This window comes from Acanthochromis polyacanthus, chromosome 1, assembly GCF_021347895.1.
Source record: "Acanthochromis polyacanthus isolate Apoly-LR-REF ecotype Palm Island chromosome 1, KAUST_Apoly_ChrSc, whole genome shotgun sequence".
NCBI lineage: Eukaryota > Metazoa > Chordata > Actinopteri > Pomacentridae > Acanthochromis > Acanthochromis polyacanthus.
In genome coordinates, this window is record NC_067113.1 from 13,465,929 (window position 1) to 13,483,068 (window position 17,140).

Below are 17,140 nucleotides of genomic sequence, written 5' to 3' on the forward strand. Positions count from 1 at the left end.
TGAGTTTTCATGGAAAACATGAAACTGTCTGGGTGACCCCAAACTCTTGAACGGCAGTGTATGTATTATCATGAAAATGTACCTAAAGTATTTAAAGTAAATGCTGTCAAATGCTGACATCAAAACATGATTTTATTGAGGTGCAGTTAATTTTGACCTACCTTAAATCCAACTGCAATTAATCATTAATCTTATGATGTAATTATAATCTGCTGCATATTTTCTCCATTAACCAAATGATTGTTTGGCTTCTAAAATTTACCAAAAAATTGTAAAAATAAATAAATAAAAAAATGCTGTCACAGGTGCTCTAAAGTTTTATGTGACAATTTTTCAGTCAGTTGACCAACAGATTAATCAGTTAACAGTTGCAACTGTACAAACTGTTAGGTAATTTAATTAAATAATCATCGCATGCAGAAAATATTAATTCTTGACATAATTTGAGTCCAAAGCTGTCTGATGAATGTAGAGAACTAAAACGTAGATTGTTTTCCCTCTGACATGTGGCAGGCTGGAAGTATAAAGCGGCATGAAAAGAGAAGTACAAACACTTCAGACTTTTACTTGAGTAAATGTACATTGGTAACGTCCTCCTGGATTCCAGTGCATCCCCCTGCTCCAGCTACCTCCTCCTTTCATCACCATTTATTGCTTCAGAAACCAGAGTGAATCATAGTCACAGCTTTCATTCTTTGTGGGATTATAATTTCTTTATTGGTATTATTGTACATTAGCTGTATAGTTACAGGTTGCATATACACAAAGTAATGGTGTGCACTCCTCAGAACAATGTTCCACGCCTACATCAGGCATCCCTTGCCTTATTGCTTCGTATTTTACACAGCATGTGTTCAAGGAGATGATGCTTTATTTGCGGTAAAATCTTCCTGTACACTGGGTGGCAGCAGTGAGTGGTGCCTGCACTGACAGATCAAAACAAACAGGAGCAGTGTACACTAGTAATAATAACAGTAAAATTAATAATAGTTATATAAAACAACGTTTTACTTTAAACAAAGCAAAAAAATAAGAGAATAATACATACCATACAGCTACTGAAAGTGTGAACAGTGAAAAAAAAAGAGCTGACACTGAAAAAGTCAGGTTATTTCAGAGTTTTCATTCAGTCTGGGCTCCTCTTGCCCCATCATAACACTGACACATTTAAAAATTTGCAGGTTTGTATAAATCATGCCACGATGAGGCTGGACTTGCTCCAGCAGATAGAATGAACACCAGGCAGCCACAGGAGCTTTAATGTGACACTTTACAGCAAACTGATGGATATTAAATCCTTCAACACTGAGCTGTTTTCATGTTTGGGAAACACTGCTTCATCTTACTTTCTGTTTGCACCTCGTACCACATTCTTGTTTTCCTTCCTTTGCTCCTCTTTCTCCTGCAGCAACCAGTGGGACAGATGGCAACATGGCAGCTCGCACTGAGCCACATAAACAGAGAATACTCAAAGGTTGACACATCCCTAATGGTTTACAGATGCTTTTTATATCACTTTCCGAAATCAGAATCAAAATATTCTACTGATACAGCCTTTTCTCTGTTACCGTGCTCGATGTGTAGGTTGCTGCATATCTCAGCTACGGTGTGTCATCGTCCCGTGGTTGCCCCTCCAACACTGTTCCTCCCTAATTTCACTAACGCAGCAGCTGCTCCAGCAACAGCCACTTTCTGACTAAACAAAGCTGCTCTGACACACATTCAAAGTTCGTTCTCTCCTCACTTCTCTCTCTCCAGCTTCACTTTCATATGTCACATCTCACACACATGTTCACCCAACCCAGCTTGTAAGTTTACTGCATTTAAAACCTCCACACAGTGTGAAGGCAATCACGACATACTACGCTCACTGCCACTGAGAAAAAATGCATTCTGTTGATGAGGTTGGTATTACAAACATCCATCTGGATGTTGTTGTTTTTTTTATTAACACCATACAAAAATAAAGTGACATTTAAAGATCAAGAATATTTAAGAATGTCAGATAGAGCTTTATAACTCTGAGCTCATGTTTTCATATTTTGAAGCTGGGTGGAATTTGAAGCTGCACCCAAATGACATTAGTTTTTTTTAATATATATATATATTTTTTTTATTCAGCATCCCTCATGCTGCTGAACTCCTGTAAAGTTGTCAAGCTATAATCGCTTAAAACAAGAGGTAATTTCCTCAGCAACTCAGTGAAAATATATTCTGCTTCTACCAGAAAGTGGCTCTGTTGCATCCAAGCGAATGGATAAAACAAAATCCAATCTCTGTCTCAGCCTCCTGAATACCTCCACCCTTTTCTTCTGTTTTTCTCTGCTCCGTGCTGCTCCTCCCTCCTCCTCTTCTTCTTCTTCTTTTCTGAGTGCATGCACCCTCTGCATGTGTGTGTGTGGCTCCTGATCTGGGCTTTATGCCAGTGAGCGTTGTCTGGGCTTGATCCTTGGATACAGCTGGAGAGAGAGAGGGAAAGAGGGCAGGGTCACTACATTATGTTAACATTGTTCTCAAGGTGCTGAACACCATGATGGCAGACCCTAAGACACTGTGTGGGAATAAATCTGCACCGCAAGAAGCTGCTTTCTTTGATAAATTACAGTCACCTGCTTCCTGTTTAGTAAAAACTAAACATCCATTATCTATATACCGCTTAATCCTCATTAGGGTCACGAGGGGCTGGGTGAAGGCAGGGGACACCCTGAACAGGTCATCAGTCTATTGCAAGGCTACATATAGAGACAAACAGGCACGCTCACATTCATACCTACAGACAATTTAGAATCACAAATTAATCTCCCCATGTTTTTGGACTGTGGTAGGAAATCAGAGAACCCGGAGAAAACCCACACATGCACAGGGAGAACATGCAGAAAGATCCCAGGCCCAGGACAAGATCTTCTCGCTGTGAGGTCAGTGTTCTAAACTAAACACAGCATCAAATTTACGCACACCTCCTACTGTAACTGTACAATCAGTTATTATCTACACTGAGGCACCATGGTATAAAGCTACCTATTACGTGTGAAACTGTCCAGCTCGGGCAACCCATAAACAGGGACTATAGTCCCTGATGCAGTGATCGTGGGTTCATATCAAGCCCATGAATCTTTGCTGCAGGTCCTCCCCTCATTCAAAAAAAACAACCTGTGCAGCCCATTTCTGATCAAATCAATCAATCAAAATTTATTTAGATTTGAACTCTACAAAAATTAAATAAATTCTTTACGACAAGACTGGATTTACTTCCATACGAATATAAGCAATTTCCACAAAAAGGATAACACACTCAAATTGGAACCTCATCGAGTGTTTCCAGCCCCTCCTCAGATCAGTTTCAGGCGGGCCTCTACGCTAAGGAAAAGATTAACGGCAAACTGTCCTCATGCCAATAATAACAATAACTTTGCTTCATCAACCACTGATAGTACTTTTATATGTGGCTTGTGCAACCGCTGTGCTACTATAAAAGAACATAAGCTGTTCAGTGGCTTTAAGATTCATCAGGTGTTTGACATAAAATCATGAATTAATTGTAACTCTGAGCCACATGAGTCTCTGAACATAGCATGCCATAAGAAAAACAAACCCTGTGAATCAACACTTTGACAACATACACAGCAGAAATCAAGATAGCTCTATGGTTAAAGATTTGGAAAGCACAAAGACAATATTTGACAAAGTGATGATCTGAAATGTGCCATTACTGTAAATAGTTAAATATTCTAAACTTTCTATGAACATTTTAGTTTTTCTAGATTTTTTTCTGCATTCTATAGAGCCACCTAGTGGTCATTCTGTGCTTTTATCACCTGAGAGTTTACTGGCTTCCTGCTCAGGTTTTTGCTTCTACTAATACTAATACTGATGCGGTGTGCAGTGGATTTCACCCTCCGTAAAGCTTTGTTCTGCTTTGCTTGGGTTTACGTAATACTCAGGATTATTTGAAAATGTACAAATATTGTTCATTTTTTAGAACTCAATCATGACATAGCAATCTGAATAAAGACTTTTAACTTTTTCCTGGAAGAACGCCTCAGATCTTTTTTTCTTTTTTCCATATTACTAGTGAGTCAGAAGCATTATGGAGTGAGTACACTGCTCTCCTTTTACCATGGGCTCGTCACATTATCTATATATAAAAAGCTGTTCTATTCAAAAACAAAGAATGGCTTAAAATTTCATAGTTTTATTATGTTTTTATAAATCTACTACTCTGAGATACTGGGGGTGGGTATTGCATTTTTCCAAGGGGTAACCCCTTACCTGTGCCCAGTATTTATTAAACAGTTAATTTCCTGTAATCATTAGCAGTTTTTTCACCTGGTGGGCTGATAGGCTTTAAGTCAACAGAAAAGGGATAGAGTTTATTAAGTTAGGTCATGTTGCACATAAGCATGCACAGATTCATGATAAATCATGACCTGAGATTAGCTTAAAAGTGGTACCCAGTGATGGGATAATGCAGGTGGGTCTCATTAGTCTTTCTGGACTGTTCCCACTGTGCACATTTACAGTGAGGTGTCCAGTGTAGTTATCGCTCTCTCACCCCCAGCAGGTTTCTGGGTACGTATCCCTCGCGGTCGTTCAGCCGCGCCCACCACCACTCTGTCTCAGTGTCGTCACGGCGACGTAGCACGGTGAGGGCGTCACCCTCACTGAAGGACAGCTCATCAGACTGCTGGGCGGTGTAGTCCCACAGACTGTACACTAAGCCTTTGTTCATTACACCCAACTTCTCCTGCACACCTAAGAGAGAGAGAGACACACACACAAGAGAGTCATTTCAAGAAGAGAGTTTCTAGATGCTACATATTTGTATTATTTAATGCAAAGTTCTGTCCCCCTTTTAAGTTTAGTTTTGTTGATCCACCATGAGTGTGTCTGTATCCACCTACCATAGAGGAACTGAGAACACTGGGTGTAGCCTTCTTCCATTTCTTCACATTTATCTGCCGCCGTTTCGACATCGCTAATTGTTGTGGCAAAAATGGCTGCTCCCGACTCCACCAGCATCTTACAGAGGTGGACGCTGTTACATGAGGCCGCACAGTGCAGAGGAGTCCTGGGAAGGACAACATTAAAACAGATGTTAAACATTCCTCTGCTAGCAAAGTCTCATTCACCTCAATAAAGAAATGACAAAGAGGCTAAATTAAACTCCCGCCATGATGAAAAAGGAAGAGACTGACGAACATGAATCTCGTCAGATGCATCAGTAATTAAATCAAAATAACTTCTGTATTCAGAGCCTCATTACATATGGTAATCTCCTACTTCAACACGGTTAGAGCAGCTGAGCCAAAAACGAATTTAGAAAGTCAATTATCTCTGTCATTGCTGCCTCTGAGAGTGTGTTCATTTCTCAAACTCCCTCCAGTCCTTGAGCAGCCACTGCCCTGTTATTACTCCACACTGTTACATGATTCAGTGACTAAATGAAGATACTGACCATCCGTCACTGTCGGCTGCGTTTACGTTCACTCCAAAGTCCAGCAGGAACTTAACAATATGGTGATGACCAGCACAGACAGCATTATGAAGAGGAGTTATGCCTTCATCATTTGGCATACTGGGGTTTTCCACCTTAAAGACAGAGGTATGAACACAGATATATTAGATTTCGTCATTTCATCGAGGTACTGTAACAAGTTCCAAGTTACTGGGTGTCCACAGAACAACAGAAATCAGCCTTCAGAAACCTTGTAAAAGTGGAGAACACTACAAAAGTGCCAAGTGCCCAGTTTCACCATTAAACTCAGGATAGTGCAGCATTTTTTGAACACTCTGGAAGTTTCTGAGTCTTTCTGCCTCGGGGTATGACACCGTCAAACTGAGCTTGTTGTGGATGTGAACCATCCTTGACAGTATCAGCTAGAGTTTGCAGTTTGGAAGGCAGTAAGCACTTTTTCTTCCAGTGAAAGATGTCAGGGATAGATAGGGGTTTGCATCTAAAGATGTAAGGCGCTGCTCTCTTGGTGTTGATGTAACACACCGTGATAAAGTGTGAGTGTGTCCCCAACAATAACTCTGCGAGCCTCACAACTGGGACCAGCTCTCCCCTGCTGAGGATCAAAGCAAAAGGTAAGTATTGTCACGAAGGCACTGAAAAAGATTCAAAAGCTTCCAGTTAATGGCAAATCTGTTGAGGCAATCTGCATGTGGGTGTAATCACAGGCATGTCATTTCTGTTGCATAACAAAATGTGAACACAGAATAGTAACCAAATTAGAAATATAAGAACAAAGCTGTATCACATGATAGTCAGTCCTCTTGAACAGGAAACCCTAAATCTGAAGGTTCAACAGAAGGGTCCCTCTTGAAATGTAGTTTTTTCCGCGCTCAGTAAATTCTTGCTACACCTTATTTTACACTCCCTTTACATTCTGGAAAGACCAATCGACCACAGCAGGCCAGCTGCTATATTTCATTTTAAAGACTGTTTGGTCAGAGTTTGGCTGCAGCACTAACCAAAGCATGGTTAGAGGAATATAAAAGTCCAAATGTAGACTTCCTTGCAATATTATTTAACCCCGCTGTTCTTCAAAGTTGAGGTCTTTCTTAAGATCTCATATTACTTGATGATAACACATATTATCTACACACTGTACAGTACAGTTTCCCCTAAGGACTGGTACCCAGCTACATGCCTTTCACTCTCTATATTATACTATGAGACCTAATTTAAAGATTCACTGCAGATGTCCACTTCTATGCTGATGACATTCTACTGTACATCAGTTTTATTGACACACTCCGCCATCTCCATGCCCAACTTGATCTCAAGCATCATGTTACATGTCCATCAGGTTGTCCCATCTCCTGTCCATATACAGCGCCCTCCATGTTTAAGATGTGTTGAAAGCCTTAAAATCAATTCAATTTTTATTGTGGAAGCAAACTCTCACACTGAAAATTGTAAAAAAAAAAAAAAAAAGTATTATAGGAGAAGATTAGGTGTTGTTTTGTTGGCAAAAGGGGGGTTGTACAAAGTATTAACATCAGGGGTGCCAATAACTGTGGCACACATGATTTGATGTAGAAGAATTATTTCTTAATGTGTGATTTTTTTCCCCACTGAATAAATGCAGTTGAATTAAAGGTTGGATTTTCCTCCTTTTATCATTGTGGTCCTATATTATTTAGAAAAATGAATTCATTACAACCTAAAGAACACATCTTAACCAGGGGTGCCAATAATTACAAAGGGTGCTGTATATATAAAAATGAATTCAGCCACTGTGACATCACCTATTGGTATGTGGACTACCATGTTGAAACCTATCATTTGAAATTTGGTTATTCGCCATCTTAATCTTTATAAACAGGCTTAACAAGCTAGTCTGACTGAGAACTTGAGGACAGTATGCACAACAATATGGTGTCAATCTGTCAAGATAGCCCTACCCTTAAACATATCATAATTTATTGTCTATTTTCTTCTAAAATGGGAACATAATTTACACAATTAATATCACGTTGTATTTAAAAGTCTTGAAACAAGTGATTGAGACCATCATTTTCTCATATAGTTAGACTTTTGCAACCAGAGCAGTCCCTCCCTGCCATTACAAAGCATGAAGGTTTAGGGTACTTCTGCACTGGTTTCACTTTTTTGACCTAGAGCCCAAATCGATCTTTAAAAAACAGTCTGCGGTGAAGATTTTTTTTGACTACCTATCCTCATCTGATATTATTCTATCATTTTTAACTTTTCTTACAATAGATCAGATTTTGCATTCATTTAAACTCTATTAATGTTTAACCCTGTTATGAACCTATTGTTCAGTTATTATTCTATTGTTATATTATATAGTATCCTAAATTTCAATTTCAAATTTTTATTGCTTCTCTCCTAGCTCCCTCAAAAGAGATTTCTCCTTGATTTCACATCCTTCTTTCTGTGATTCTTTCTGTGTGCAGGTTATATGCGCTAATGCACTGTAGTAACTATAACACTGAACCACGTGACAAAGCTTTACAAGCTCTTCAAATATAAAAACTGTAGTAACCTAAAAAATACCACATACTGTAACTGCAACATGCTGTTATATTTTACCTCATATATAATTCTCTGCACCAGATCAAACTCTCCCTCTAATGATGCATCCAGCAGCAGAGCGAGGGGGTTAAACTTGACTCTCAGACCGTGGCCTGTCCGCTCCGATGACGGCTTCTTCAGGTTTGTTCGCTTTGCCTGCAGCACACGGGGAGTCAGAAACAGGAATGTGTTGACAAAGCAGAAAAGGAATTGCTAAGTAAGTACTTGCTGCTTAATCTGACACATTAGCCCTAAGAGAGAACAATTATTTTGTTGAGGTCAGCAGTAACATATTTCTTGCTGAGAAACAATGGAGATGAGGTGTAAACAATGTTCAGTGGACATGGTCTTAATGCGTATTCTCGATATCAGGTGTAGTTATACCTTAGGCACCTTAGGCTGTGACGGTGGAGCAGGGGGTGATGGAGAAGGGGAGGCGTGGCCTCCTGAGTTTTGGGCAGGACTAGATCCTCGATGGTTGTTATTATTCTGGTCCTCTGGCTTATCAGGGGCAGGTGATGGACAGGGCTGGGTGGACGGAGACACGCTGTTGCTCATCCCGACTGATGCTGCTGTCTCTTTGGATGTTTCCACACCAACAGAAGGAGGAGACAAGCGGCGGGACTCTGAGTTCAGGTTTTGAACTTCAGACTCCACGGCCGTCACGCTGCCATGCTTGTCACCAGGCTCTACATTCCCATTAGCTGAATGGATGCTGTCCATTTCACCCAAAAGGCATTCGGGCTGGTAGAAAGTGTTGCCTGGAATAAAAACGGAAATTTTTATGTATGCATTATCATGTTGAGCCACTGATGTCACCTGATCATCTCAGAGTCTTACTTGAGCTTCCCTCCATGCCTCCCGCCAACGTGTTGAACCTGCAAACCACATCAGAAAATAACTTCACTGTACCAGCCTTGATTCAGTTTCTGTTTCAAATTCAGTCAAATAAAAAAGATTTATCTTTCTGGCGGGGAACAAAATACAGTAGCGCAAACCTCTGATACAGCAATTTTTGAATGTTTGGGCCCTGTGGAGCTTCAGGTTCAGTGATTGAGCTCCGTTTCTTGAGGGGTCGCGGAGCATTGCTGAGGCGTCGCCGGAGAACTTCCAGGTCTGCATCGCTCTGGTATCGTAGCTGGGAGTGGGCTGTGGAAGGAAAAAAATGGGAAACTCAAATATTTTAAAGAGAGTTTGAGGCATAAAGCCCCATATTTCTTCTTTTTTCATTTGTTTATGGCATACTGTATTTACTTTTTTCCAAAACTAATTCTTGTATCTTATGTTCAATTTAGTAGCAAAACGGGTCTTGATGCAGAAGTGCTTGTTAACTAGTTAGTGTATTAATGTAATGTCATCAAAACTTTTCTAAAGACTAAATAAACACTTAACAATTATGCAAGGTCACTATGAGTTAGGCACATGACTTGAGGTAGGTTATATCTATTGTTTAGTTATTTGACAGTAAAATACTGGTACAGCAATGCACAGACTTTATAATTATACTACTTAAGTACTTTACTATAAACTCAAGTGTTACGTTTTGGTATATCAAAAACATAAAGAGAGCGGAAAGATATAAATTGGAAATGTCCCACTTCTTAGTTATATCCAGTTTGATTTATTTCCTGGCACCTACCAACTGGGGTGAGCTTGGTGGGACTAAGAGGACGAGGGATGTTGTCCACGCTGGGTGGCAGAATTTGTCCATCGCTGCTCTCTCCTCCTTCACCTTTTCCTCCCTCTTTATCCGTAACATCCTCCGCTGCTGCTCTTCCTCCTCCCTGGAGGAAAGGCACAGGGGACGGAGAAGTGGAGGAGGTGGGCAGGATGGGTTTACCATAGACTGTGGACAATAGAGGAAAAGGAAAGGCAGAAATTGGTTTTCCCTCACAAACACTGCAAACAGTAAATGTGCAGAATCTGATTATATGGCAAAGTCTAAAATGAAAACTCATTTTGCTGTTAGAGCACCTGCTTTGACAGTAGCTCTGTTACTGAGCGACCCATAGTTTTTGACTTGAGGCTGTTGGAGGTACATGCTATAGATGGAGCTGCTGTTCATAGTGGCGGGGCCCTTCCTGGGGGACTGTGGCCTGGAGGGATGATCCGGAACGTAGGGACGAACAGCCACTGCTGGAGGGGGATCTGTCCGCTCTGTTTGTGGGGACAGTGGAGAGGGCTGGGAGGTGGTGGCAGAACCTGACATCAAAGACAGAAACAAAATCAACATGACAAGATCTATCATGTAATATCTCTAAATTAGAAAATCGTTTAAGATATAAAGCAAACATGTGACTCATGAATTACAAAAGAGTCCTCACGGTACCTTGACTTGAATTAGGAGGGACAGAAATACGCTGCTGTATTTGCTGTGAAGAGGAAGATGATGAAGAGGAGGAGGTGGCATTGGCAGCGCTGGATCGGGGCCAGCCCAGTGTACCAGGGGCAGAACGGGGCAGGGAGCTAGTGGCACAGTGATGCCCCGTTGCCTGGTGGGTGGCACTGGGGTAAGTACCATAACCAGAGGGCAGCTAAGGGGAAGGAGACATAGATACGCAGAGTAAATTTTTCCACAAAAACCTCTGTGGCTGTTCTCAATGTAAATTTTCTTCCTGAGACTTTCCGAGTTGAGAAGTTCACACGCTGCTTCAATAACATGGTCTACAAAGTAGGAGCCTTACGTGGGGCTTCAGCAAAATGAAGAATTTTGTAATGTCTCTACAATATCACTTTCTGGACATGGCAACATTTTAATCATGACAGGACTAATGAGAGTTATTATAGAGAAGGTTCTCTATTACCATGTCAAATGTAGAAACAATACCTGTTCTGGACTGTTGGTCCTCCAATCTGGTACACTCTTACTGATGCTGGGCCATGAAGCTTCATTGGCTGAACAGATATTGAGAAAGAGAATTAGATGGGTGAAACAGAGGAAGAGAGATGGGAAAAAGATTAAACCAGGAACGGCAATTAATGAGAGAAATCAGCAGACAGACCCAAACAGAGAGGAATAAGACCATGAATGTTTAAGTAGTCAGAAGAAATAAAAGATAGGATTAGTAGTTGAAAGGAGGAGGCGGCATGATGAGAAGACAGTAAACTATGTCATTACCTTATGCTATAGTAAGAAGAGACTGAAAATCGGACTTGTTGGCTGAATATTTTAAATTGGCTTCCATTTACTTTTACAATAAAATGTACACAACTCGGCAAAGCAAAAATAAAAGTGTATTATTATCCATACATGTGGTTCATTTCAAGAGGAACACGAAAACAGCGCAGACCAGACAGTGTAAATGACAGTCTTGGTCCATTACTCAGTACCACAGTTCACAGTCAGCATAACAATTATGCAATATTTGGAGCCGACTCTGAGTCATCTGGTTATTTTTAATTTGACCTGACATGTCTGGCATTGAATTGTCCAGCCTTAACATAGCAAATACTGTAATGTAACAAGACAGGTGCTAAATTGCTTAACAACTACTCTACGTGATTGATGATTACGGTGTATTCTGCACTGCAAACATGTCTTTAGTATCCCGCTAATAGCACAGCAAAGGAAAAGAAGTGTGGGATCATGAGTTTGGTTACACAATTTATGAGTTGTGTTGTTGCTGCGATGTCAGTTTCCAATAATAAAAACAAACATTTATAGTAATTGACAATTGCAGCCATGGGATATGGCTTTTGGGTGTTGCTCTGCTATTTTCACCAGAAAAAGCCACGTAGTTGTTGTTCACATGAAAAAATTCAACTCCAAAAAAACTGCTGCAGCTCTGAAGGTTTAAATGGGCTTGACTTATTGTGTTAAAATGCTTAGCTTTTAGAAAATTAAGCCTGTTGGATGTGAAAAGTTGCAGTTTATCCCAGGCTCAATCTCCACAGAGGCCGTGTTACATAACTGATCGGCACAGTTCAGTGCACTGAGGTCACAGTGCCGGTCACTCACTAAATCTTGATCCACTATTGCCTATTAACATGTGAAGGTGAGGTGAAGCTCAGCGACCTAGCTTGATGTTTCACACTATCGCAACACCCTGAAGACTAATTAAAATGAAACAGCCTTGTAAATAAGACAGGTGATTACCAAAGTAAGCACTTAAGATTCATCTAACGTGGTGAACTCACTCCCAGACAGATCAACACAGTCATCCCTAAAGCCACGTAGCTAAAACAGCTTAAAATAAATGAAAAAGCTTTTACAGTGTTATTTACTCCATTGTGGGATATGAAAACACCGCAATGTAGCGTCAAAGTATCATTTAAAATGATTACCTAACCATTTGGCTCAAATGACAGTGGTACAGCCACGTCACAGTTCTGGCACATCCCACACTTACACTGATTAACTGTTGAACCTGGGAGTCCTGCAGTCAGTACAGTAAGCTCTGCTATGCAACCTGTTGAGTGGAAGCTGCTGTAACCTGCTGACCTCAGGAAGAAAACAGTCACGACAGGAAGCAAACAGTCAGCTCTGTGCGAGGTGGAAACTTGGCTATCTGCCTCCCAGCCCAGATTAGAAGCAGTCACTCGGCGTTATAGAGCAAAGACAGTGCAGTTTATTTCACTAGCATAATCAGTGCTTCTCTTACTTTCTGAGAAGGTAAATATTCTCATACTTGTCTCCAAAATATGAAGCTACAGTCATTATCTAGTTAGATTAACTTAGCAGAAAAGACTGGAAACAGAAAGAAACAGTTGGCGTAGTTTCCTGTATAGATTAAGATCCATTATCAGCCTCTCTTCCTCCTGTAGAGGGTCTCAGGGCTGGGGGCTGGATCTTATCCCAGCTGGCAATAGACAGACAAACACTCGCTATACAGGTTGCCAGTTGACAGCAAACCACCTACACAAATTTAGAATAACCCATCAACTAATATGCATGTCTTTAGACGGTCAGAGGAAATTGAAGCAGCCGGAAAAAACACACAGGCTCAGAGAGAACATGCAAACTCCACACAGAAAGGCCCCAGTCGACACAAGATCGAATACAGAAACTCCTTGCTGCTCCCTCATTGAATTAAATAAGCAGCGGTTAATAGCTATTCTTAACTTTGGACAAAATCAGGATAGCTGTTCAAAAGTTTCCCCTTTTTAACAGTTTTATGTGAAGCTAACTGCCTCCTACATGTAGATTAGCATGTAGTGTGCATACATAATTAGCTGAATTCTTCATCATATTACAGCTAAACAATACTAACCAGGCCAGATTTGATTGCTAAAAAAGGACAATATTGACATACTGATCAAAAATAGAAAAAGTGTTTTTCCTAAACAGACCACTGAGGAATGTTGAGTCTATTTCTGTCGATTAACCAAACCTCCTAACAGGACGATCAAAAAAACAGCTCCTGTGTCAGAAAATCTGGCACAGGGATCCTGTTACCACTTTCAAGCAAACATTAGTTCCAGTCAGTGGAATGTAAAACCTTTTTCTATAACATGAGGATTTTCAATGAATAAATTATAATTCCTTGCTGTGATTTTTGTGAACTTCTCCACTTGTAGTCATACAACAGAGCATTCAGTGCAAACATTTGTTAGAAAGTTTTAATGTCTCTGATGACAGCTGCCATGACTCCCAAACCCTTCTTACCTAAAACCTCTTGTGATCCAGCTCACACAGACACACACTCCCACAAACACTCATTATACATACTGTATATAGTAACAAGTTAGCATACCTCACACTTCCGTCCATTCATTTGTTGTGCCTGCCTGGTGGACTGTTGACATGATTTACAACTATGTATTTTCCACATTACATAAGCCCTGACAATAAATAGAACTTTGGCATTTGCTTTGGCATTCGAGAACACAATGGGATTAGTAACAGTCCTGCTTCAAGACACTTCGCTTATACCCAGCAGTAGTTGAACTCAGTGAGTATAAACATCATGCTACTTCCAACTCTGTAGTGATATATTACTGTAAGCACAAGTGAGTAACCATAAGATGAGAGTTTGATTTCATGCTGCAGAATGAGAAAGACTTGACACAACAAGGCCTGTGATTATGGAGAGGTTACACTGAAAAAAAGCAACTCCAGATACATGAATGGAGGCAGATACTAAAAAGTTAAGCTTATATGGTTATTAACTAGATTCAATGATTCCATTTAGTGAAAGAAATATAGTACATGAGAAGATCAACACCATTCTCGAACCTTTAAGACTCACTGATTGTCTGGCAACATCAAAGGTGGCAGCAGGTGGCTGGACTTTGGAAAGGCGAGCTGTTTTCCCCTGTTTAAAGTCTATGTGCTATGCTAAGGTAATCAGCTGCTGTATAGCTATCAAAGTCTCTATATTCCTCTAACTGTCAAGAAGAAAGCAAAAAAAAAAAAAAAGATTTCTCAAAGTGTGAAACAGTCTGAGAATTCTTGAATTGAGATATGTTTGTTTTGCAGTTCAGTGTTTGGAGCAAGTAGTACTGAAAGGTTTCCTATCAGTAATTATTCTAGCATTGCAATTGATGGTCTTAAGCAATTTACTTTCTACCTCTCTATACCACAGAGGAAGGCATGAAGGAACAACTGAATATGAGTCCAAGTCCAGACCATGGTTTGCCCTGAGTTCATTTTCTGAGGCTGAGTTTCCAAACCTTCAACAGCTGCGGGCTATCGGATGTCAAGTCTGTGTCCTTATACGCATGACCCTTATATGTTAAAGTCATTTTGTGTAGCTGATTTAATTATGTTCTCAGTCCTAGCCATCTGGTCTGTATTGTAGTCCGGACGAACACTCAACAGCATGCTTGGTTTGAATGTTCCCCTCCATTTTTCAGCATAGGACTCAACTAAAGAAAAGTCTCTCTCGGGTTTAGCTCCTCTTCTGCTGCCACTGTTCTGGGCCTTGATTTTTCAAATGTCTATTTAATACTGTAGAATTTCAAATGTAAACATCACAGAACCACGGTTAATAGCTTAAAATTCTTCTTTTCACCATTAAACTTGAAAGTGTACACCCCCATCAAAAGTTTTGAGACACTTTCTCATTCAAATAAATGAGAACCTCATTTATTTGTATCCATGAAAATGATGAATACTAAAAATATTTTTGCATAAATTCTTTATACGTACCACTTCTTTTCTACAAGTGTATCAAATGTAGTTTGATATGTCAAAGTTTTTGTTGTAAACATTATCCACTCAGTCTTAATAAAAATAAAAAGGAAATTAGAAGGTACACTTTCATAATCCGGAGTGTGGTGTGAATTTACATATGCATGAACATTTGTTGAATTTCAACTCAATTTGTAAAATTAAATCTGGTTTCTGCTGAGACATTCCCGATCGTGACATAACATAGTAGAGATGAGAAGTGAACGAAAACCTCCACCGGTTTTGGCGCGAGCTATCGTGCGATTTCGCGAGCTATTGCACAATTTCGGAACAAGATTTGCTTTCTAGCGTCCTGAGATTTGGATACAGACCACAACAAATAGCGATCGCCAAATAATGTGGAGGTTTTCGTTCACTTCTCATCTCTAGTATGTTGTGGGACACTCATTGAGACTATCCGAGCCGGTCAGTGTGGGGAAAAAAGCACTAGGGCGGACTTTGCAACTCGGGGGGGCCAGCTGCCCCATACTTTTCGCTAGCCGAGCTGCTAGCTGAGCTGCGAAGCTGCCTGCCTGGCTAAATACTGGAGCTATGTCAAAAATTCATTTCTCCATCACTCACATGTATGAAATGACATATGAAAACAGACCCCAGGTTGAAAAAAAACGAAGTTCCCTTTTAAGGCTCAAGGTGCTGCTAATCTATCACCAATGGAGCAAGTGGTGAGAGAGTTTCTCTTGCGACTTCTCCAGGACTCACTGTTGTTACTGTTGCCCCCTTGAGGGGACCCGGGTCCCTCCCATGACTCAGTGGGCTCTGACAGGACGATGTCTAAATCTGACACTTTCCATTGGCTGGGAGGCTTCCTGATGCCACTCCTGTCCTCCTCTGCATGGCCACACCCACCACAAAGACAATAACAAGACCAACCACGAGAGGGTAACAACCATCAACACACGACACGGACAAGCACAACATGAACATCATCAAGTTGACATTATAATGACAGTCACAACCACCAGCACCACAACAAGCAACAAAACAATAATGATAAAACCACCATGTTAAATCATTAACATTAGGGATCACATCAACAACAACAGATAAAGGGAAAGGAAAAAGGAGCCAACAGACAGGAAAAAGAAATAGAAGGACAGCAAGTTAGAGCTCAGACAGAGGTGATGTAGGACAAACCAAGTGATCCAAGTCTTGTACAGAGCAGCGTTTTGAAATGCTAAACAAGAAAAGACAATAATTCTACTAACCTGAGACCGAGCGGATGTGGCTGAGTGGGGTGGGTTTGGGTGGCGGGTCAGCTGGCAGGGGGTAACCCGCCTCCTGTCTCCCCTCAGCTGGAACCTGGATGTAGGGGCAGACAGCCGCAACTCGACCTGAAACTCCAGCACTAGGGTGGGACGAGGTCTGAGGGGAGGACAGGCCTCCACCATTCATACGACTCAGCTAGAGGGGTGGACAGAAAAAAATTGACCTCCAGTAGCTGCCAAAACATTTTCAAGTTGTTGTTAAAAATTAAGCGCAAATGAAGTGTGCTTCTTGAGACTTTTTTACATAAAACTAAAAAAAGGGTTAAATTTTGTACTTCTGCTCTCTTCTTATGCAGGCGTTCCCTCAGGTCACCGATGCGTTGATCCATCACCGTCACCTGGGCATTTCTCTTGTTCAACAGCTCCTTGTTCTGAGCCAATTTGCTGCTTTGCTCAAGGTTATGACGGTTACGAGCCTGAAACAAGCAATTTTAGAATGCTGTTACTGTGAAAACCATTTTTGGACCAAAAGAACCAGAATGTGCTGAACTGCATTCTTCATTTCTGAGATTAGAGATCGAAGAAGTATCATTTACCTGAAGCTCCTGGTAAAGTTTCCTCAGCTCCAGGGCTGCAGGGCCAGACAGAGGTGATCCTTTGTGGCCAGTGGTTGCACCTTGGGGCCCAGTGGGTGCCCCCTGAGATGAGTGTAGCTGAAGGCGTCCTCTTCTTAAATCCTCCAATTGTTGAGTCAACTGG

The 17,140-nt window shown here is 40.9% G+C and overlaps 1 protein-coding gene across 5 annotated transcripts in view; it reads right to left on the bottom strand.

Moving 5' to 3' along the window:
* Positions 1 to 691: 691 nt before the first annotated feature.
* LOC110963253 (apoptosis-stimulating of p53 protein 1-like) overlaps positions 692 to 17,140 on the bottom strand; it is a 66,118-nt gene continuing 49,669 nt past the window's right edge. For 3 of the 5 annotated variants that reach the window (XM_022211512.2, XM_051950614.1, XM_022211515.2), the window contains 16 exons: positions 16,978 to 17,136; positions 16,717 to 16,857; positions 16,382 to 16,577; positions 15,876 to 16,004; positions 10,872 to 10,939; positions 10,374 to 10,578; positions 10,019 to 10,246; positions 9,684 to 9,890; positions 9,043 to 9,193; positions 8,885 to 8,922; positions 8,429 to 8,805; positions 8,063 to 8,200; positions 5,456 to 5,589; positions 4,902 to 5,068; positions 4,553 to 4,752; positions 692 to 2,459 (listed from right to left, as the gene is read on the bottom strand). In XM_022211512.2, the coding sequence (XP_022067204.1) occupies positions 2,418 to 2,459; positions 4,553 to 4,752; positions 4,902 to 5,068; positions 5,456 to 5,589; positions 8,063 to 8,200; positions 8,429 to 8,805; positions 8,885 to 8,922; positions 9,043 to 9,193; positions 9,684 to 9,890; positions 10,019 to 10,246; positions 10,374 to 10,578; positions 10,872 to 10,939; positions 15,876 to 16,004; positions 16,382 to 16,577; positions 16,717 to 16,857; positions 16,978 to 17,136 (2,580 nt within the window). In that variant the 3' untranslated portion in view covers positions 692 to 2,417. The remainder of the gene's footprint in view (positions 2,460 to 4,552; positions 4,753 to 4,901; positions 5,069 to 5,455; positions 5,590 to 8,062; positions 8,201 to 8,428; positions 8,806 to 8,884; positions 8,923 to 9,042; positions 9,194 to 9,683; positions 9,891 to 10,018; positions 10,247 to 10,373; positions 10,579 to 10,871; positions 10,940 to 15,875; positions 16,005 to 16,381; positions 16,578 to 16,716; positions 16,858 to 16,977; positions 17,137 to 17,140) is intronic. The other 2 variants (XM_022211513.2, XM_022211514.2) reach the window with 2 other exon arrangements.